The sequence below is a fragment of the Vidua chalybeata genome, chromosome 3 (assembly GCF_026979565.1).
Source record: "Vidua chalybeata isolate OUT-0048 chromosome 3, bVidCha1 merged haplotype, whole genome shotgun sequence".
NCBI lineage: Eukaryota > Metazoa > Chordata > Aves > Passeriformes > Viduidae > Vidua > Vidua chalybeata.
The window spans coordinates 90060320-90080920 of NC_071532.1; the positions used below are offsets into that span (position 1 = coordinate 90060320).

At 41.3% G+C, this 20601-nt stretch overlaps 1 protein-coding gene across 3 annotated transcripts in view; it reads left to right on the forward strand.

The window, feature by feature from the left end:
* ELOVL5 (ELOVL fatty acid elongase 5) overlaps positions 1 to 3103 on the forward strand; it is a 39643-nt gene extending 36540 nt beyond the window's left edge. For all 3 annotated transcript variants that reach the window (XM_053938430.1, XM_053938428.1, XM_053938429.1), the window contains one exon: positions 1199 to 3103. In XM_053938430.1, coding sequence (XP_053794405.1) covers positions 1199 to 1330 — 132 coding nt within the window. In that variant the 3' untranslated portion in view covers positions 1331 to 3103. The remainder of the gene's footprint in view (positions 1 to 1198) is intronic.
* The last annotated feature ends 17498 nt before the right edge of the window (positions 3104 to 20601 follow it).

Sequence of the window (20601 nt, forward strand, 5' to 3'; positions counted from 1 at the left end):
TAAGACAAAGCTTTCCAGTCTGAAATAAACCAGCAGCATGTGAACCTGTGAAGCATCCGAAGGAATTGTTCATTTCTGCTTTTACAAGGGAAAATGCTTGGTTTTTATCCAGGGAATCTTCCTAAACTCACAACATGCAGAAATCTGGATTTTGTTCACTTCTACAGGCACTTTTTTGTATTTTCATATGGAAAATTAGTGGGTTTAGTTGTGTTTCTACAAATCTGATTTCATGTTTGCACAGATCCAGACTTGGTATATGTTATTCTGAGCAGTTCATAACTGGGCTCTGTACAAAGATGCACAACTACTGTCTACAGAAAATCATGTACTACTGTCTGCAGAAAATCAAACCAACAGCCTGCTGCCCCCAAACAAGCAAACTCTGTTATATGTTTCAAATGGCATTTGAGAGATTTGGGCATTTTGGTTCTGGTGAGAATGATTCATGGGGGGAAATACAGCAGGCTTCCCTGTCTGTTCTTCTGGTACTTCTTAGAATCAGTCCCATGATTTCTATCACTTGCTGCATATGAATATGCTAATTAAACATTCCCGATATTACTGGAATTTTTGGTCAATTTTGCTCACATTTTAACTTCTAATTGTTTAAATTCTTTTCACACAGAAATTTGGGGAAATGTGCTTTTTTCAGGCAGCTGAGCCCCTTTGAAAAAAATTTATGTGTATTTTACTGTCTGTAATTTTTTAGACAGTCTTCCCAATCCTGTTAGTTTTTTATTCTTGTGTTAGCGAATGGAAATTCCCATCACATTGCTATCTCTGAACTTCCCTTGCTTTTATTGTTTACCTACCTCTTGTTCTGGCTTTGTTCAAGGTACTGTCACCTGCAGTGCCTCAAACCTCCTTCCTCACATGTCATTTTGAGTATATTCTTATCCCATAGTCTGCTCATAAAATTGCTTCCCTTGTTTCTAATTTACTATTAGTATGACACTGCCATCATACTGCCAAGCCTTTTTCTTTTCAAGTGAACTACTCCTCTCACTGTGATGAATGAAAGGCATAGTGTAGTCTCATACACAAAAAGTGGTTGAGCTTGTTAGACTCTTACCACCGGCACAAGGTCTTTAAAAATGATGAATGCAAGTTTACTTTTGTGTTTCTAGAATTACTATGAAGAAGTGGTTATTTATATCTAATTAAGCAAAACCATGTGTCTTTCCATGTATTTTAGACTTACAACAAGAAGGCATCCTCGAGGAGGAAAGAGTATCAGAACGGCTCCACAGCCATTGCAAACGGGTACACAAACAGCTTTTCTTCCCTTGAGAACAATGTGAAACAAAGGAAACAAAGGAAGGATTGAAGACCAAACTGAAAAACCATTTTGATAACCCCAACAACAAAATCATCTGATTGTAAGCACAATGAGAGTTGTGCACTAATACTCTAATGGCTACTGTAACTATTCCTGCCTAGAATAGTGTGATTTATGTAGGACTTAACCAGTGCAAACACCCTAGAAACCGTATACAGAACATAAAAGTAGGTTAAAGTTTAAAAATAATTCTGGGCTGTCACTGACCCTGCTATAGACTATGGAAGGGAGTATTATCATATTATCCGACACTGCTGTTGCCTTACTAGTCAATATGATAGGTGCTGAATTATGATTCACAATTTGAAAACACTGTAATCTAAACCTCCATTTTTTTAACTATAGATCATGCATGTGATTGTAGAGGTAATTTGTATAAGCTGGTTTCAGTAGATAAACACACATGCCTTAAATTAAAAAGCAGGGCCCAAAGCTTATTACTGGTTTAAAAATTAGGGTATGTTTCAACTTTTCCGTTGATTGACTTTTTATCAAAAAGTCACTTAGAAGAATCCATTGATCATTTTACTGTTCTGTATGTGATACATGATTCTACGTATCTCTTACTCGATACAGTGAAATTGGAAATGGCACATTTAGTTTTGTATATTTGGCTTTAATTGATTCAACAGTCACAAAACAGATGGAAAAGTTATTTTACCTTTTTAATAGATCTTATTTTTTTATTTGAAGTACATCACTAACATAAAAGTAATTGGCGCTTACACAGTCGAGTAAGATTTAAATATTGTCTCTAAAGTTTAGAGCATATACAGGGTGGACCCATCTATTCTTTTTGCTTTTTTTTTTCTTTCTTATTCCTTATAATTCTTAAATGCTAAATTAAGAGTGTTTTTTAATATGAAACTGGCAGTTTCAAGTGTTATTACCATAGCCATATCCATATTTTAGGAGCTACTGTTTAAGTCTGTGACATATCCAAAAGTATATTTAAAAGTGGAGCCAGAAAGATGCTTTTCTGATGGAATTGTCTATATTTAAGTTGGTATCTGAACTGTTCTTCATGTAGCATACATTCACTTTCAAAATGTGCCTAACACAAAGATGTTTTCTTTTTCCCAAAAAAGCAAGTTTAAACAGTTTAAGTCATAGCTAATGTTTTTTAAATGTTACTGAAATGTGCTGGAAATGTCTGTTTCTGTAATGTGAGTTGTGTATATCACTGGTAATATTTTGGCTTGTTATCTAAGGATTTGGTCTGAGTGCTGGTTAAAGTTACTCCTTCTTGTAAAATGCTGTCTTGCACAGATGAGGAGTCAATTGCAAAGCCAGTATCTGTTGCTAGTATTCTGGTCTCTTCCATGGTGGAGTCCATTAAGTTCTGAAAAATTGAATTGTGCAAGACATTCTGCTGGTCATTGCTCAAGTTTAAGTATTTGGTTTTTTGATATTTATATAAATGCCAGTTTTAACACGTTTAATTGTTTTTAAATATTTTTTAAAATTTTTGCACATCTCTTAAGGAATTAATAAGTTCTCTTACTAGCCTTGTGGGTTTTCATTCCTCATTTTGAAGGAGACAGTGTCTGTTATGTTTACATTATCAAAGCTTGTGCGTGTGTCTTCATTTCTAGGTACTGGTTTGCAGAGTCTTTACATAGCTCAGTACAGCAGCTATAATGTTCAAAATAGGCTGTCTAAATGTGCTAGAAATAAACTCTTGACTCATCTGAATATACTTCATTGTTAATGTTTGACATGGTTTAATCATTAAAACACTTTTGATGATCTTTGCCTGAATTCTGTGGGTCTGTACAGATTTAATGCATTGCCTCATCCTGTGTCAGGCCAAGGAGGAGCCACCACGATGGAAGAACAGCTGCAGATATTTAGGGACATTTAATGTACCAGAGATTTGGCAACACATTCTTTACAGAAACCTTTGGCAGTTACTAAACACTGTTCCCTTGCCTGGCTGTGGAAATACTGGTCCGTGTGGTGGATTTAAGCCCCGCTGGGATTACTGACTCACTGAATGCAGAGCAGCCCCAATAGCTCGAGATGAAGAGTGCCAGGAGCAAAGCTTAATGTGACTGAGAGGGACTTCCTGCCTCAGCTGTCCTGTCTATAAAATGGGGATAATACCCCTCTCCAGAATGGGAGCATTTTTGCAATTTCCTTTTAGCTCCCCTTGACCCTAGGTGATCGTTTTGAAACCCTCTCTGATTTGAATGTTTGATCAGTACATTGCAACAGCCCCAGATAGGCTGTGGACTATCACCAAGGTAATCACTTCAGGTGATGGACTTGGTAAAAGAGAGCTACTTTCATAGCTGTCTGTCTTTTCCCTTGCAGGCTCTTTAAACAAAAAACATAGATCAGGGAAATGGGCTTACACTTTGTGTGAAAGGCTCAGAGGTTTCATGCTGTGTTGGTCTCCTCTGGGAGAGTGCTCTGAATGCCTGAGGTAGTTGCTAAGACAGTTTCCTCTCCTTCACATGCCAATTCAGCTATGAAATTGTGTGTGTTTCTATGCAAGGCTCAGTAAGATGCAGTTCTTTGGCTGTTAGGCCATATCTCCAGGAAGTACCTGGAAGGCAGAAGCCACAGCACCAACCTGGCCTCTCTGTGTGAGGCAGCAGAGATGGGGCTGCTGCACTGCAAACCTCACCTTCAAGGTTAATGGCACGTGGCAACAAAACCCATGGTGAATTTGTCCAGAACTGGCAAGGACCCAGTTGGGAACATCAGCAGTGTCTACGCCTGTGTGGCAAAAACTGTGGCTCCTGGATACTCTTCTACAGTCTCAGCAGCAACTGAAAAGTGTCTGAGAGCTGGATGGGTTAGATCAGACATCTGCTTGCCATAATTGATGGACCCAAGCATAAGCCTTGGGTTTACCCTCCTGGCTCAGCTTCCAGTGCATCATCTGTCCTGAGGCAAGTAACAACCTTTGGGTTGCCTCAATTCCCTGATCACATGTAGTTTTCCTAATAGCTGGGATTGGTGCCTGGGACTATGAGAGAGTCTTCAGAAAGGACTTCCTGTGTTGTGAGGGCAGGAGAGTTGAGAAAAGATGAAATGCTGCCAACATGATGGAGAGGTTTCATGTAAAGGTGGCTGAGGAGAATGAGAAAGAGTTGAGTTATTTACAGAGAAAATGACCACGCTATGAATCATTAGGTTAAGGTCTTGTGCAGTTCATGAGCTGACTAAATCCCTCCCTGCACTCAGGCTCTACAGCCTCAGTGATGAAAAGAAATGTTAAGCTTTTGTTCAGCTGTGAATGGGATAGGTAAGCTCAAAAGCCAGAAAGCAGATTTTTTTAGCGTGATCCTGCTGTTGACATTGAGTGCTGCATCATGGATGTGCAAGCCACCCGCGGGATTGGGATCACTCAGGAACTGGGATTCTTAAGTTGGCAGGAAGAGGAAAAGCAGAGAACAATTGTGGAAATCTTTGTGATTGACTGTGTATTTTACTTGATGCAAGAACTAAGTGTTGGAGTTTATGATAGGACTTATATCCCCAAAACTAGGGTAACAAAACCCCAAACCTCATAGAGAGCTGTTCTGGGGGTTGCCTCTGCCTTTAATATTTGGTAGCTGTCTTGAGTAAGTTGATAAAGTGTGTTCCTTGTATGAGACAGGAATGTGTGCTAAAACGTATACATTTATTCAGAAAAAAAAGATGTAAAAGTAAGATGGATGCCAAAGAGAAGTATAAATAAAATCAGAGGCCAAATTACTTGAACTGTGTGGGTTCTGCAGGGAATCCCTTTGAGGCAATGCAGGGAATGATGAAATACAGGTAGATACAGAAAAATGCTGTTCCAAGTTGTATTGGTACAGAGGATTAACTTATATTTTCACTGTCATCCTCTTGGCAAGAATTCCTGCACCAGCAAAAGTGATTAGTTGTGATCATCGGGATGTTTCATAAACTGATTTATAAAGCAAACTTTGATTCCATTTTCGATTTTTAATTCATTTACTTTAAATAGGTGGATATACAAAAAAAGGTCCATATGTTTCTCAATTTCAGCAGAACGCATTTGTATGAGCAGGGGAACCTGGAGTCCCCAGGGCCTCCCATGACATGACAGTGGCAGAGGATTTCGTTTTTAAGTCAAAGGTATTAAAATAATCCCCAACAGAAAGGAGGGAAAAGAGCAACAAAGGTCCAGTAAAAAGAAAAAAAGTGTATTATGTTTAAATCAGTCACAGTGGAATGTGGAGAAGGAGGAAAGAGACTTACGTGTCTTGTATTTCAAAGATATATAACACAGATACTATATTTTCTATAGGAGGAATGTAAAAAGTCTCTGGTAGATGGTAGTCTTGATAGTCTGATTTCAGTATGATGACAGGTTTCAGAATAAATGTGAAGAATGAGTAAAAGGAAGTAAAAAGAAAATGGGAGAAAACGTAACAGTGCTTTTCTGGAAATAATCACATCTGATTGACCCATATTGGTTTTTAATTAAAAAAATACTGTGTAGACAAAGGAAATAGATCTTCCATCCCTCTGGAATACATAGTATTTTTAATCTTGGAAATTATTATGTAAACTAGAGGCTGTGGTGACCAGCAACAGGATCCATGGATAAGCAAGGTCAAACTTATGAGCAGATGCTTTGTCTCAATGCTTTCAGCCAGAACAGAGCCCATTAATAATGTTTTAGGAGAAACCCTGGTATAAAAATCAGGACTATTTGCAACAATGTTTGGAGATGATAACATCAGAAAGTACTGTCAGTGCCAGGAAAGATTACATCTCCTACAGCAACTACCTTGATGGCTGGAGTAAGAAATGAAATTACTGTAATCCCCCTCATGCAACACTAACAGAATTTCAGCTGTTTCCATGGGAGTTCCAGTTGGACATGACTGAAGAGAAGGAAGATATATTTCAAATCATCTCTTCAACAACTTAAAACTGCAACTGTGAAAAAAAAAAAAAAAACAGGGGGAAAAATCCCTTATTTGCTAATTGGTCCATTTTTAGTAGGAGGAATATGCTAGTGTGGGAGGATGAGGCTCTAGCAGGACTTCCTTTTCATGAATACATCAGCTCTCAACTGATTTTAAAAGATCTGCTGTACAGAGGAGTTCCTGGGAAGTTCTGCAAAACAGATGTCTAAGAAGAACAGTGTTGAGAAGGCATGTAACCTCAGCCAACACAGGCATCACATCAGTAGATTCAAATTTTCATGGAGGAAAAGGAGCTATTTTAAGTGTATGACACAAATCAAATGGGTATAAGCTACCCAAGAGTCTTCCTAGGCCAGAAATAGGGAGAGTGCTTTTTTTAGTGGAATATGGCTCTGGAGCATTTTTCCCATAAGAGTAGTGTGGAGGTCTGGGGGATTGCTTGAAGATGGGCCACTGACCACTTCTAAAGCTGGAAAGACTAGGGGTGGGACCTCCTGGTGTGCTGCTCTGCATTCTGGCAAAAAGCAGCTGTTGGTGCCTCTGTGGAAGTGTATCTAAGAAAGGGCAAAACAGGAGTGATGACAAAAGTGTGAGAAACAGCCCTGCAGACACCAAGGTGGGAGAGGAAGGAGGAGGAGGAGGTGTTGCTGAAGCAGATTCCCCTGCAGCCTGTGGAGAAGCCTATGGCAAAGCAGACACCCACATTGCAGCCCATGGGGGACCATGTGGTCATGCCCTGAAGGAACTGCAGCCTGGGAAGAGCCCATACTGCAAGTTTTTCCTCAGGGACTTCAGCACATGGGAAAGGCCCACACTGGAACATGAGTAGGAAGTAGGAGAGAGGAGGTGCCATGGACTGATCAGAACCACCCCGATACCACTTGAAGCATGGAGGAGGTAGAGGGGATGGGAATGAAGGAGTGAAACAGCCTTGGAAGAAGGGGGTAAGGAGCAGGTGTTTTAGTTTTTGTCTTTGTGTCTCACATTCAGCTCTATTTTAATTGGAAATAAATTAAATTATTTTTCCCAGAATCCATTTGGGCCATGACAATTATTGCTGAGTAACCTTCCTTTCTTCATCTCAAACCTCAATCTTTTCATCTTATTTCCACTCCCAATCCTGTTGAGGAGGGGGAGAGAGCAGCTGGGGGGGTGTTTGGCAGCTGGCCAAGGTCACCCAATGCCTCACGGGACTGTGTTCTCTTACAAATCAGCAGGTCAGGAAGGAGGCAGCTTCCTTGATCAGAAGGAAGATCTGCTAAAGCCCATGAGGTATCAGGCACCAGAAAACCTGAAGGCCATCGAGGTACAGCTGGCAGTCTTGTACTCTGGGAAAATATGCTCCCTGGAGTGAACCAACTGCTTTGGTTTTGGGTTTTTTGGTTGGGTGGTTGTTTTTTTTTGGGTTTTTTTTTGGTTTTGTTTTTTTGTTTTGTTTTTTTTTGTTGTTTGTTTGTTTTGTTTTGGTTTTTTTTTGTGGGGTTTTTTTGTTTCTTTTGGTTTTTTAAAAAAATTTTCTTGTTTTTTCCACAGATAACACATGTTAAAGCAACACGTTTTCCAGGAATCCGTCCCATAATTCTTGGAAAGTTTTTAAAGGCAGTGTAGGAACTTCCTGTTTGCTGATGGAAGGTACTGCAGTGGCACAATGTGTGAAGGAAGCCTGCGTTCAGAAGAAAGGTCCTGAATTCCCTCATGAGAGGAGTTGCCTCACACCCTTCAGAGGCAGCTGGAGCTCCAGCTCAAACAGGGATGGTCCAGCCATGTGACAAAAAGAAATGCAAAACCATACTCACTGTCACATTTCATCTGGGAGCAGATGAGACTTCAGGTGAACTGAATCTGTTGACATAAAAATGCAGTCCCATGGAGTTGTTTACACCTGTACAGTTGCTGCTCCTGTGCTGGTGTAATGGGGAATGCAAAACCCCTGTGGCACAATTGCACTTCTGCTGCCTGAGATTTGCCTAAGTGGATATTCACAGCATTTCTACCAGGATTAGCCAGCACCAGAGGTAATTTTATGTGGTGATAAACTACTTGGTAAAGATACTTACAGTGAAATAAAGTGCATTTTTTTTCCACACATACTGAAGCAAGATATTGTGGTATTTGTGTAATTGATTAGACATACGGTGTCTCATCCCATTTAGCAAGCAGGAAGCATGTCTTTATCAGCTGTTCTGTCTGCTGCTGGAGGCCAAATGTTTAGTAAATGCTACTAATTCAATTTTACCAGCTGTTGTAGGAAATCAGAATCTCAGCTCACCTACCAGAAGAAAATAATTTAAAAAAAATAAAAATCTGTAGCCTCGTAGTTATCTAAGTGCCTTTCTTCCTTTAAAACCAAAGGCATCTCAATGCTTCAGTGCCTTTCGAAATCTAACACCTTTCTGTATATTTAGTCAGGATCGCCTCTCTGAAAGATCTTCTGTTCATTTATCAGGTTGCTTTGTTTCCCACCACACTTGGGGTTGGAAGGGAGTGTGAGACCAGCTCTTGATGTGCTGGGCTATTAGGGACTTGAGACATCTTTGATGCAAATGCATTTTGCTCAGTAGAATAGTGATGAGTTTGTGAGAAAGACCAGGAAATACATCCCATGCATATAGATGGCATAACTATTATAATCTAACTATTATCAGCTGTGCTTCCTTTTAAAATTGTTTGTACAGATTTTTTCAAATCATCATGAAAAAGACTCTTCTGTTCTCAGAAGTTTTAATAATAAGGTAAGAAAAAATCTTTACATCTGACTGTGGTTTCCATGCTAAGTAGATGTGAAGAATTGCTGCCCAGTTCTACTGTTATAAGGCTGTACAAGCAGATTTTTAAATGAGTGGGAACTTCCGAAACCAGACCAGGCAATTTGGTGGTGGATGCTCTGCTTGGTTTCCTGGTATTTTTGCAATATGCAGTATTTGCCAAAAGCCTCCTTGCAACATAGGAAAATAGGAATAATTAACAACTAACTCAGAAAGGAGCAACATACAAGGTTACAGAAACCTCCAAAACCATGGGTCCAACTACCTGGCTCTATCCATCCAGAGCACTTAGAAAAAATTATAGCCAATGTGAGATTTTACTTCTTGAAGTAAGAGAGTCACAAAAACAACTAGACAAATACCCACCCCCAGCTGCTCACAACCAAACCCCATTCATCTCATCCTGCCAGAATAATACTAAAACTAAACAAACAAACAAAAAACCCAAACACAGCTATGTTCAGTTTTGCCTTCTGGCCTCAAAATTGGAAAGAGTAGATCTAAACAGCATCTGCAGAGGTATTTTGTCTCTTAGGCAGATGATTTTAAGGAGGTTCAAGAATGGTGTGAGCAAGCACTGGAGTTTTAAACCTATTCCTCCAATAGTCAGGTCTGGTTAAACCCAGGGCTGATGTCAGCCTGGCTGGCTGAGAGGGGGAAGTGGAGGAGGTGGCAGCGGGACCCGGTAAGTACGGGAGCATCCGGGGCCAGAAGGGGGTGTGGGGGATGCCCGGGGGCTGCGCACCCGGGGGATGCGCTGTGAGCCGATGCCCTCTCCTGGCGGCACCTGTGAGGGGACAGCTGGGGACACGCTGCTGCTCCTGCACCCGGAACCAGGAGAATTTCATAGCAAGATGTAGCTGACACCAGTGACAAATATGCCAGCATTTAGTACGGGCAAGGATGGCATATCAATATTTATACAGACATAGAGATTTCACAGCCAGAGACTTTTTCCTTGCAATTGCACTGTAGTGTATTCTTCAAAGACCATGTTTAGCCCATTCTTAAAAGAGGAGGACCGGGTGGAGAGGTAAGTGTTAGATAAACAGAGCTCCTGACCTGTATTGGAAACAGCTGCACAGTAGTTCTGGTAGTAGTACAGATGATCAGAATATAATTGCTTTTGAATACCACATACAAGAATAAACCACTGTGTTGTCTTTTATTTCACTGTTGCAAAGACTTGAGCATCAAGAGCATTTCCTAGTGTGGAAATAGGGGCCATAAAGGGAGAGGAGATTAAAAGCAAGCATATCCTATCCATAATGGCTTTTATAATGCACCTGACCTTGATTGCACAAATAACCTTGGGAACTTCAGCTTTCATGGAAAAGCAGGAACTGTTTTGTTTTGAATTATCAGAATACTGATCTGTGCATCCTGATACCCAGGAATATTTCAGAGCATTTTATAGGTAGAGGCAAATTTATCCATTTAAGCAGGGAAGAAAAAAAGAACAAATTCATTAAACTCAGGCCAAATTTCAAATCAAATGTATTTTCTCATTAAATCTTACCATGTAATGGTAATTAACATAATACATCACCAGCTGTCCTGCACATACAAGTGACTGGTAATTATTTAATAGCACTCAATAGATCATGCTTTATAGCAGATAAATTTAGGTGAGCAAACCCCAAAATGTCTGGCCTTGTAAGAAGACCATGAAGGGTGGTGCTAGGACAGCAGCTCCTCTGCATTACAAAAGACAGCATCCTCCCTGCTCTGACACCTCAGTAACAGAAGGCTAGTCTGGAAAAAATGAGGAAACAGTTCAAAGGAAAACATATACAGGAAGCAGAAAATACACAAAATGCCAGGAAAAAAAGCTAATGAGGAGAGAGGCTCTAGCAGGCAAGAAAGAAGAATGCCCTCATGGCAGTTTTGAGAAGAGGGACAGGAAGAGAAAGTGGAGAATACGAGCTGAATTGCTCTCATTTTCAGTAAGGCAAGGGAGATTGTGCAGAGATGAGAATGAGACCCCAGATCAGTTTTCTGACTGGCCACAGTTACTGTCTCTCTCAGCAGTAATGTTTGAAGAACACCCAAACCCATCCCTGCTCTCTGCAGAGCAGCCACAGCTCAGCTTGATACAGGGGTAGGTTTCCCTCAAGCAGCATCAAGAAATGTGTTCCCTGTCTTTACTCCTTTCCTCCTTTGGCTTTATGTTGGAAGACCAGGTCCCCATCTAGGCATGATTTGCTTCCCATGACGTCAGTCTGGGTCTAACGATTGCCAGGTCTGCTGCCACCACGCTGAGCCTCCTCCTCTCCTCTGCACAGAAACCTGGGGCTGCACTTCCACCACACATGGGGATGTTGCTGTTTGCTGCAAGCATCTTCTGGACTAGGCTACCTGGTCACGTTTTGTTGAGTGGGAGCTCCTCTGCATTTCATAACCCTTGTCTCCAGGCTTGATGGCTCTTGCTGAGCAGAATCATTTAAAGTATCTGTAGAGGGAGAAACAGGTTGTCATCAGAGAGGCATGAATAGCATCCCAATACTGGGTGTATTGGTGTACTGAGTGTATGGCACTTGTAAAAAAAGTGCCATAGATCTTTGTGACCATGTGAACCCTCGAAGCCTTTAAAGTGCAGCTTAGTGGGTCATGTGGGAACACCTCTCTCCTGGCACCTGGCCTTTGTCCTGGGCAATGGGAGCTCAGCAGAAGCTGAGACCAACCCTGCAGGAAAATCAAAATACAGTTCAGTATGGGAGCAGTGGAAGAGGTAGGAAAATGGTTACTGGGCTTCCTCCTCCTCTCATTCCCTCTGATCTTCTGGGCCCATCCTCAGCACTATGCTGTGCTGGATTATCCCCTGAGGAAGTGAAGATGGCCAACATCTAGGAGTGAGTTTTCAGTCTGTGTCTCCTCACTGATGCTCCTGCAGTAACATACTGTCCCTTCAGATGCTCCTCGTGCATTGGTCTGACAACTTCCCTGGGAACCCTCCCCCAGGGAGTATCACATCCATTGCCTGAACACCAGGTGTCACTGAGGCCCTAAGGTAACATTTCCTTGCTTTTTATTCCAGATGGTATTTTTCAGTTATTTTGTTGAAAATATAATGGGTTTTTTCCCTATGGAAAAAATACATGTCTCCATTTCTGTCAAAGTGATTTATATAAAAACACAACACAAAAATACTCTCCCACAAGCAGTACTGAAACGTAACTTGAAAGAAAACATACAGCCTTCAGTGTGCAGAAGTCTGCTTGATGTTTGTCATACTAAAGCAGCCATCTATAAAAACAAGCCTTGTCCCAGCTGCTGAAAGAGCAATTCACTTCCGTGGAGCAACTTTTTTCTCAGAATAATGATCAGAAACATATTTATGATGGGACCAGAAGTGCACTTTTGTTGCAGAATTTTAATAACTTTTCTGACTATTGAGATGCAGGATCCTCTCAAGGGAAAGGTTATACATGAATCATTTAAGGTATAACATGAAGAAACGAGGTCATAAGGAGACCGAACAAGTTCTAAAAATAATCTGGTAGAGAAATGAAGAAGTCTGCAAGATGCAAAATCAGAGGACACTCTGACTTGACTCTTTTGTCCTTTGAAACTTGAAGATCCCAGATCAAATCCTGGCAGGGTCTTTAGGAGTGTAAGAACTGAATATGTAAAGGTAGCATCCCAGGTTTAACTTTTAATTGAGTGAGGCTGTGTACCCTGCCCACCAATGTTCAGTAAGGATGACCTTTTTTACTAACTCCGCTGGGCTTTTAGGCAAAATGAGATATTTGGAAGTGGCTTGTCTATACCTAAGATGTCTGAAGTCTTTCAATTGTCCTCACTTTTTGAGGCTGCCTATTGGCAAAGCACCTGTGTTTCTGGGTCCTCTCTCTGCCAGAGAGCATTGAGATTCAGGGAGCTGCAGAGTAAAGAGGGGGACGCCTCACTGCTGTTCTCAGCTGCCTGAGGGTGATAAGGAGGATGGGCAGTATTCTTGGCAGGGCACAGAAGAAGACCAAGAGGTCCAATGGAAGGACAAATGCATAAGTTGTAGCAAAGGAAATTATTATTAAATGTATGGGAGAAAAATCCTTCATGATGAGAGCAGTCAAAGACTGGCACAGGCTTTCCAGGGAGGCTGATCTCCATCCCTGGAGATGTTCAATGGGTCAGGCCCTGAGCATCCTACTGTAACTTTGAAATTAGCTTTGCTGTGAGGTGGGTGCTCTCCAGAGGGACCCTTTACCTGAAATTATTCTGTGATTGTGTCAGTGCAGAGAGACAGAGACAGATTTGAGATTTAGTTTACAGGGGGGAAGCAACTGTGATAAAATCACTACTCTGAAAAAGTGTAAACGCAGTGCCTTGGACTCAGCCCAAGCCAAGCTTGCCTGAACAGGAGTGGGAGGCTGGTGACAGCTTTGTAGCATATGAACTTTGCATAGGTGAACTCTGAGAATGACTGAGAGAGAGCCTGGTTTGTAACCAGCACTACTGAACTACCCATTAGTAATCCTTTTTAGTAATTAGTAATTACTACTAATTAGTAATTAGTGGTGCTTATTTGTTCCTCTCTCCTACAAGGATTCAGTCAAATAGAACAAGCAAGTTATAAAAGAGACAGCAAAGCTATAAGAGAAATGTGTTGCATACTTTGGGATAAGGAGAGAAAATATTGCCAAGGGCTTGCAGGTGATGTTTTTTGGAATTTGTTTCACCAAGGGAACAGCCTGCTATCTCCTACTGAGGGAAATAAAGACATTTATCAAAGATATGTTGGACTTCTTAATCAGTGTTCTCTTGGATTGCCTCTGGGAGACGGTGCTGCTCTCTGTGACAGAATCGCGGCTGATGGCACCTACAATTCCCTCTGTTACTGATTACACGGTGTGCTAAAGCATGCATGTCAACTACCCTTACCCTGGCATGCCTCTCAACGTCCTGACTGTCAACACTCGCTGTCTCCAGGCTTTCAGAGGTGCGGAAGACAGCTTTGTTCCTGCCCTGGGACACTTTGTTCTGCTCTGCCAGAGCCCCACAGTACATTGCTGACTCCTTCCCGTAATTGCCGACACGTGGCAAAGTCAAAGACTCCCACGATTAGGGAGCCCAAATCGTGTTTGGTGGGGTTTTGCCTTTTTTTTTTTTTTTCCCCTCTTTCTTTTTTGGTCTGTGTTCTCATTCCGTCCACAGACAGTAAAAGACACAGACCTCTATCAGTTCGATACTGTCCGGAAAGTAAAAGCGCACGAAGGAGGAGAAAGAGAAGAGAAAGGCCGGGGAGGGGCAGGCTGGGCGCGGTGCGTGCTCACCCGCGAGCGCTGGGCGCGCACTGACTCACTGATACGGCAGCGCCGGGGCGCGGGGAGCCTCGCCAACATTTCCAGCTAGCGAGATCATTTATTGTAGTGAAATGATTCAGTGACCTTAAGAAGCAGCCAGAGGCTTTCTCTGGAGACTGCTGGGGAGGCCAAGTAATCTAATAGATGGGAAACTGCACTGAATACATTTTTTCTTGGTCTTGTTAATGATCTCAGCATGCACAGCTCATTTCAGCACTCTGAAAATAGTTGGCAAGTTGTTCCTGAGATTTTTCCAATCATTTTAAGGCTAGTATTTAGTTACCACTGAAGATTATAAGAGATATTTTGGCTGAGTGATTTTTGAGACCTTTTGTTACATAGATGTTCATCTCTTACTTATTAAGGTCACTACAGAGCACTTTTCTCTAACAAAATAAAAATAAAAATCCACCCTAAGGCAAAACTAGGCACAATTTGGGTGCAAACTGCACACAGCTTAGAGCAGAAAGAAGCAATTCAGAGACGCAGTGGGTTTAGGTGACTTTTGAAGTTTGTTACTCCCAATTTTACAATTCTGGAACGTTTTTAAAATTTCATGCAACTGTGCTAAATATGAAGGCACAGCACATGGAACAGGAGCTAGTAACATCCAGGACAAGCAGACAGTGTCTGTCCAGAGAACAATTTCAGCACCTTATACATGTCCCTTTCAAACCTGTGCTTAGGAATGGTTGCCTCAAGTTCCCACATGATTCAAATGGGAACTTGCCCTTTGAGCAGCTCAGGCGACATAATGATTCCTGGAGTTATGCTGGAGCACCCACAGCATAGTGGTGATGGTTCTCTGTTCCATCTCTGTAGAAACTGCTAATTTCTCAATATCCTGGAAGTCAGGCCAAATCTTCTGCTGTCTGTAGACTAGAGCAAAGCTCTGGTTTCATACCAATGAAGAGCCAGTGCCAGGAAACAAATGCAGGAAAACCGACATGGGCAGCTGACTGTCCCACAGCATTTCACCTGGGGATACTTTGGAGCTGTTCAGCCAAGGAAGGGTTTGAAGGTGGCTGGAAGTCTCTTCACCTTGTGAATTATTTCCATAGTTTGTCAAAGACAGAGACAGAAAATGGATGAGAGCAATGTGTAAGGGCATTGTGCATCCTGCACCTGCACAAAGCCCTTTCCCATCTTGTCCTCTGTTTTCCCTCTGTGTATCATTATATGGTGGGTATTATACTAACAATAGATGTTTATCCCAAATCCAGCCATTTTTTTCTTATTTTCTCTAAGAAGTTGTTTGTTCCGAATAAGATGACTGATTCAACTTCTGTTTTTCTTTTGAAGAGTTTGTTGAATAGGAGTGAAAAAGGCAGCTTAAACTTTGCATTCCAAGTAGTTTCATGTTTCTACTTTTTTTCTGCTGTTATGTGACTAATAGATGTTGTAATGGTTGCTATCGTCATGTCTGAAAAGTCCCTTTACACAAATTCTTTGTATATAGATAAGTGAATTTTATGGCTTAAAAGAAAAAAAAAACGCCTTGGTGAGTTCAGCTGTTGCTGTCAGCAGCAGTCTCCACCTCTGGGATGGTCACTCATTAAAGTGATACTCAATCCTCACTTTTCCACATGTGCCTCAGAGAAGCTGCATGAACAAGCCTCAATGCCAGTAGCCGGTACTGCCCCTTTTGTTGATACTGCTTTTGTCCATTTTCCTGTACAAAATCTTCTAGGGATTCATTTCTGTGATTTGACTGCCTTAAGGGATCAATACATACTAGTAATTTTGTGCACCCAAATATGCACAATAGCAGCAAAGGTAGAAGATACCATTTTTATGTCCAAGGTAATTTATAAGAGCATCTCTTGCTTGAAATTACTCAAAACTTACATAGTTCAATTTTTTTTTTTCAAATAAGGAACAGCAAAATTAAACAGCAGCTAAGAATGGAAATCACCATTTGCAAAGCCAGAGGACTAAACCATAGTCAACAGATGTGGAAAGGAGAGAAGGCTCACTAAGTGAAGAGGGGATAGTGAGAATTTGTTTCTAAGAAGGGTGTAGGCAGTGAGCTTTTGAAGAAGGTATGAAAACTGCTGCCAATTAGAGCACTAGGACGCTATTTTAGCAGCCCTCTTCAAATTGTAGTTCTTCATATGGACCTTTCCAGATCAATTTGCTGCCTTTGTCAAGGTGGAGTCATGCACATACTGTGGAAGGAACGAACAAGAACATTCCAACTTTCTTTGTCTTTCTCACTTTGCAAGAACTTCTTGCTTAGCAGCTTTGAAGGTGATTGGAAAGGGTGTAAAAAGCAATTTTCACTTGTTTATCAACAACAGTTAAAACCAGGCATTTTTACCACAAAATTAGATGATCCCCAGAGAAGCAAGGAGTTAAAAGGCAGCTAGAAAAAAGGTAATTCAGAAAACAGCAGTAAAATTATTCTGGTCTCAGTGCTTTGAAGTGAGTTGTACAGTACCACAGGTCCATTATTTCCATAAGGTTAAGATGTATAAATAACACCATAAAAAAAGTACGAGTTCCTGCCATAGGTTGTGGGTGTCCCTGCAGGATTCTGCCCAAACACACAGGTTCCCTGTCTGCTGCTGCCTCTCATTTGTTGCATGCCTGTTTCTGAGGCCCCACAAAAACAAGGTCTGGGTTTTCAGGACAGTCAATGACAGCTTGCTTCTGGTTAATAGACACTGTGCTGTAACTTCTGTCCTTGATCTCTGCTTTTCCATGTTGATGCCAGTAGCAAGGTCCCTGGTCTGTGGCACCAGCACATTGCACAGTGCCCTCCCTTGCTGCTGTGACAGATCCAAGTCCAGAGAGTTCAGTTCAGTGCAGTGCAGAAAAAGCTGCTGGGCTTCTTCTTCATGAAGGACAAATGGACAGCTAAATGAAGAGAAAATGAAAGAGAGGCTTGTCCTTCTGTGCTGAGAGGAGCACGAGGTGTAAGGAAACCCAGTGGTGCTTACCAGACTCGGCTGCAGTTTGTGCCACAGCACCAGAGGAGATACGTAGGCAATCACTGGAGTGTGTCATCAGATTACCTGAACATTGCTGCACTGTGTTATTAGAGATGCTGAACACTGTACTGTATCTAGTTTCAAATGCACAGTTCATCTCCTGAGAGGGCAGTGGTTTGTTTGGAGCAGTCTCAGAACAACCTGCAATACCATGCCACTCATGAGGTTGGGCTTTTGCAGCTAGGCTGGTCTGACATTTGTCCAACTGAGCAGAGACAGAAAGACATTCTCCTGTCATGCTGTAGTGCCAGACATAAAAAACAGAGCCAGCAGAGCTAAGTAACCTTGGCAGAGCAGCCTGGTAATGCAGCTGCACAGCTTCCAGTACCTGACCAGCTCACCTTGCTTTATGGAAGCATACACACTTTTGGTGGAGTGGGGGATCAGGTTGCAGGAGTACCTGACGAGTCAGTCAGTCATTCTGCAAACATGATTCAATCAAGGCAAGAGCGGAGGTCAGCCTCAGAGCTAAAGAACAAACCAGGCATCCTGGGCTACTAGTTTTGCTGCCTATTATTATATACTAAAAAAACTGCTTGGAAAATTTGTAGGTATTGTATTTTGTAGATCATTGTAGTGCACTGTACTGTGCACTCTCCAGATAGTGGGGCAATAGGTGAGTGTGAATGGAGAAAGAAAGTGAGGCAAGGAACGTGACATGGAGAACAATGCTGCTGTCATCACTTCTAGGAAATTAATCTGTTAGCATGTGAGGACCGTAGCTGCAGTAGAGTCTATTGTGTTTTCAGAGAACAAGGTGTTGTTTTGTGCCATTGGATTGCATTACTGGAGTTACAGGTGTCCTAATATGAATCCATGCTGCCGGTGAAACAAGGTCTACAATGTGGCTACCACAGATAGAACCAGGAGAAAATACAGGGAGGGTGCACAGGCAAAGGTGGGGGTGAAGTCCCACCCACAGGGGTATTGTTGGTGTCAGAGCAGTTCACAAGCCTGAGAAACTCAGTTGTATTCCTTCTCCTGGAGGAGATACAATAGCAGAGACAGGCCAAACTTATAAGAAGATAGATTTTTCTCAAGCCAATCTTGAGAAAAGAAATAGCCTAGATGTGCACTAGTGTGATAGATAAGTACCAAATGACAAAAAGGTCATGCTGGCCATAATATTGACAAAGAAAGATGCAATAATTATCACCTGATCAGTACAAGCAGGGACTGCCCATGTGAGTGGACATATCTGTCTGGATTTGGCTTGTTACCAGTTTCCATAAGGCAGAAATGCAGCTGCCCTTTACAAGGATCTTTGTGAAGGATCTACAGAAATAGTTGCTGGGGACTGCTATGAAGGCCAAGGAGAAAATTTTTGAATAGAGGGTATTGGAGCAGCTTTTGTTGTTTTGCAGCAGATGAGACCAATAGCATTGAGGGAGCTGAGAAATTCCAGGGTGTGACAATGTCAGGAAGCTACACCAGACTGGCAAACCTAGGCTTATAGCTGGGATTCTTCTCTCCTAAAACCAACAGAGATAGGACCTGGAATCAAATAGATAATCAAGTGTAATCTGGCACTCCTCAAATTGTAAAAGATCTGATCTTGTGTCTCTGTTAACATTTCCACCAGCCTGCTGCATACTGAGCCCAGTCAGATAGGAAGAGTAGCAATGATTTCTCAGGAGTAAAGAAAGCTGTGCTCTGTTGCAAAGCAAGTGACCAGAACAAAGCTCAGTTTCCCCACACAATGCTCCTTCCAGTGCTCAGTCTGTGGAAAAGTTCCTCTCATTCTTGAAAGTATGTCAGACCAAATCAGTTAAACTGTTACAGTTCTGCCTGAACACTTGAATCTGTGAGATAACATAGTCAGTAGAAAGAGGAACACATACAGGATCTCCACAGCAGCTGATTATACCAGAATCCGGCTGTTTGAAGCTAGGACATGGTTAACTGATAGGAATTTATTTTGGAATTACCTGCAGCTGAGAATGGATTTGGTAGATATGATACTTCACCTGACCATGAAGAAAAGCCGAGCATGCTGTCAGAGATAACAGAAATTAGTCAGCTCCAACAGCTCAAAAATTAGAATGCATATTGCAGCAACAGAGTGGGAACAAGGAAAACAGCAATCATAGTGACATACCAAATTCCTGTTCTGAAGCAGAGGGACATGAAAGACAACTCATTTAGCAATTACACATTCTTTAAATCACAAAAGGGAAAATCACAGAATTATAAGGAAAAGAAAAGCACTGCATTCAATAAGTGAGTGTCAATCCATGAAATGACATTTTGTATGCACGTGACGTTCATGCCAGGCAGAACTGCAAAATTAAGTGTATTTATACCAGATGCAAAGGCAAGATGAGAAATGGAATATCAGATCAAGAGACAAAAGGACTGAATGCCTTAGGCTTTGAAACTAGCAAAATAAAAAAGTAGAATGTCCATAAACTAAGGTAATTTTTAAATTGTATCATAATACTGTCACTAAGAGATTGTAATTTTTAAACATGACTTGCAAAAAGCATTCCAACTAAAATTTTAGATAAACCATAGAAACCAGCTATTCCAGCTAAAGCATGTGAATTTATGATCTTAGTGAAAAAAAACCCACAAAAACAAACAAACAAACAAACCAACAAACCCCATAAAAGAAGACAGATAGTTTATACGGTCAGAAAGATGAACAAATTAAGCCAAAATTTTACCCAGACCTACATTTTTTATAGCATCAAAACACTAATGCTAATATATTGCCCTGGTGTTTTTGCATCTGTGGAATAGCTATCATCAATTTTACCCCAGTAAGTTAATATGATGTCTAGAGCATTGCATGTTTTGCAGTGTCTGATATGTTAGGACAGAAAAATAAAGAGGTCAATAAAATAAATAAAAACCTAGACTCCACTGCCAAATAATCATATCTCACAGTTTTAGTAAAGAGATACCAAGAAATAAAATGAAATATGTATTTGTATATACTCAAGCATTCCAAACAATGATTAAAATGACCTCAGGCCTCAAACCTTTCACTTGGAGCTATGCTCTTCACATGGCAGCAAAAGACAACACTCCCAGAATTTGATACTAAAACCCTGTCCTGGAGAAAAAGAAAACAAACAAACAAACAAACAAACAAAACCCAGATTATTGATACTATTCTGTTCAATAGTAAGTCATTCAACTACCAGGCTCTCAGCTGAAAGAACACAGCTTGGAACCTAATTCAGATGTGGATGAATATCAGGTTCCTCGAGCAGAGGGACTGAGAGGCCTGGCAAAAATATTTACTCTATGCAATACAAGTGTGCAGACATGAACCTCATGTGGTAGAGCCTCTGAAAA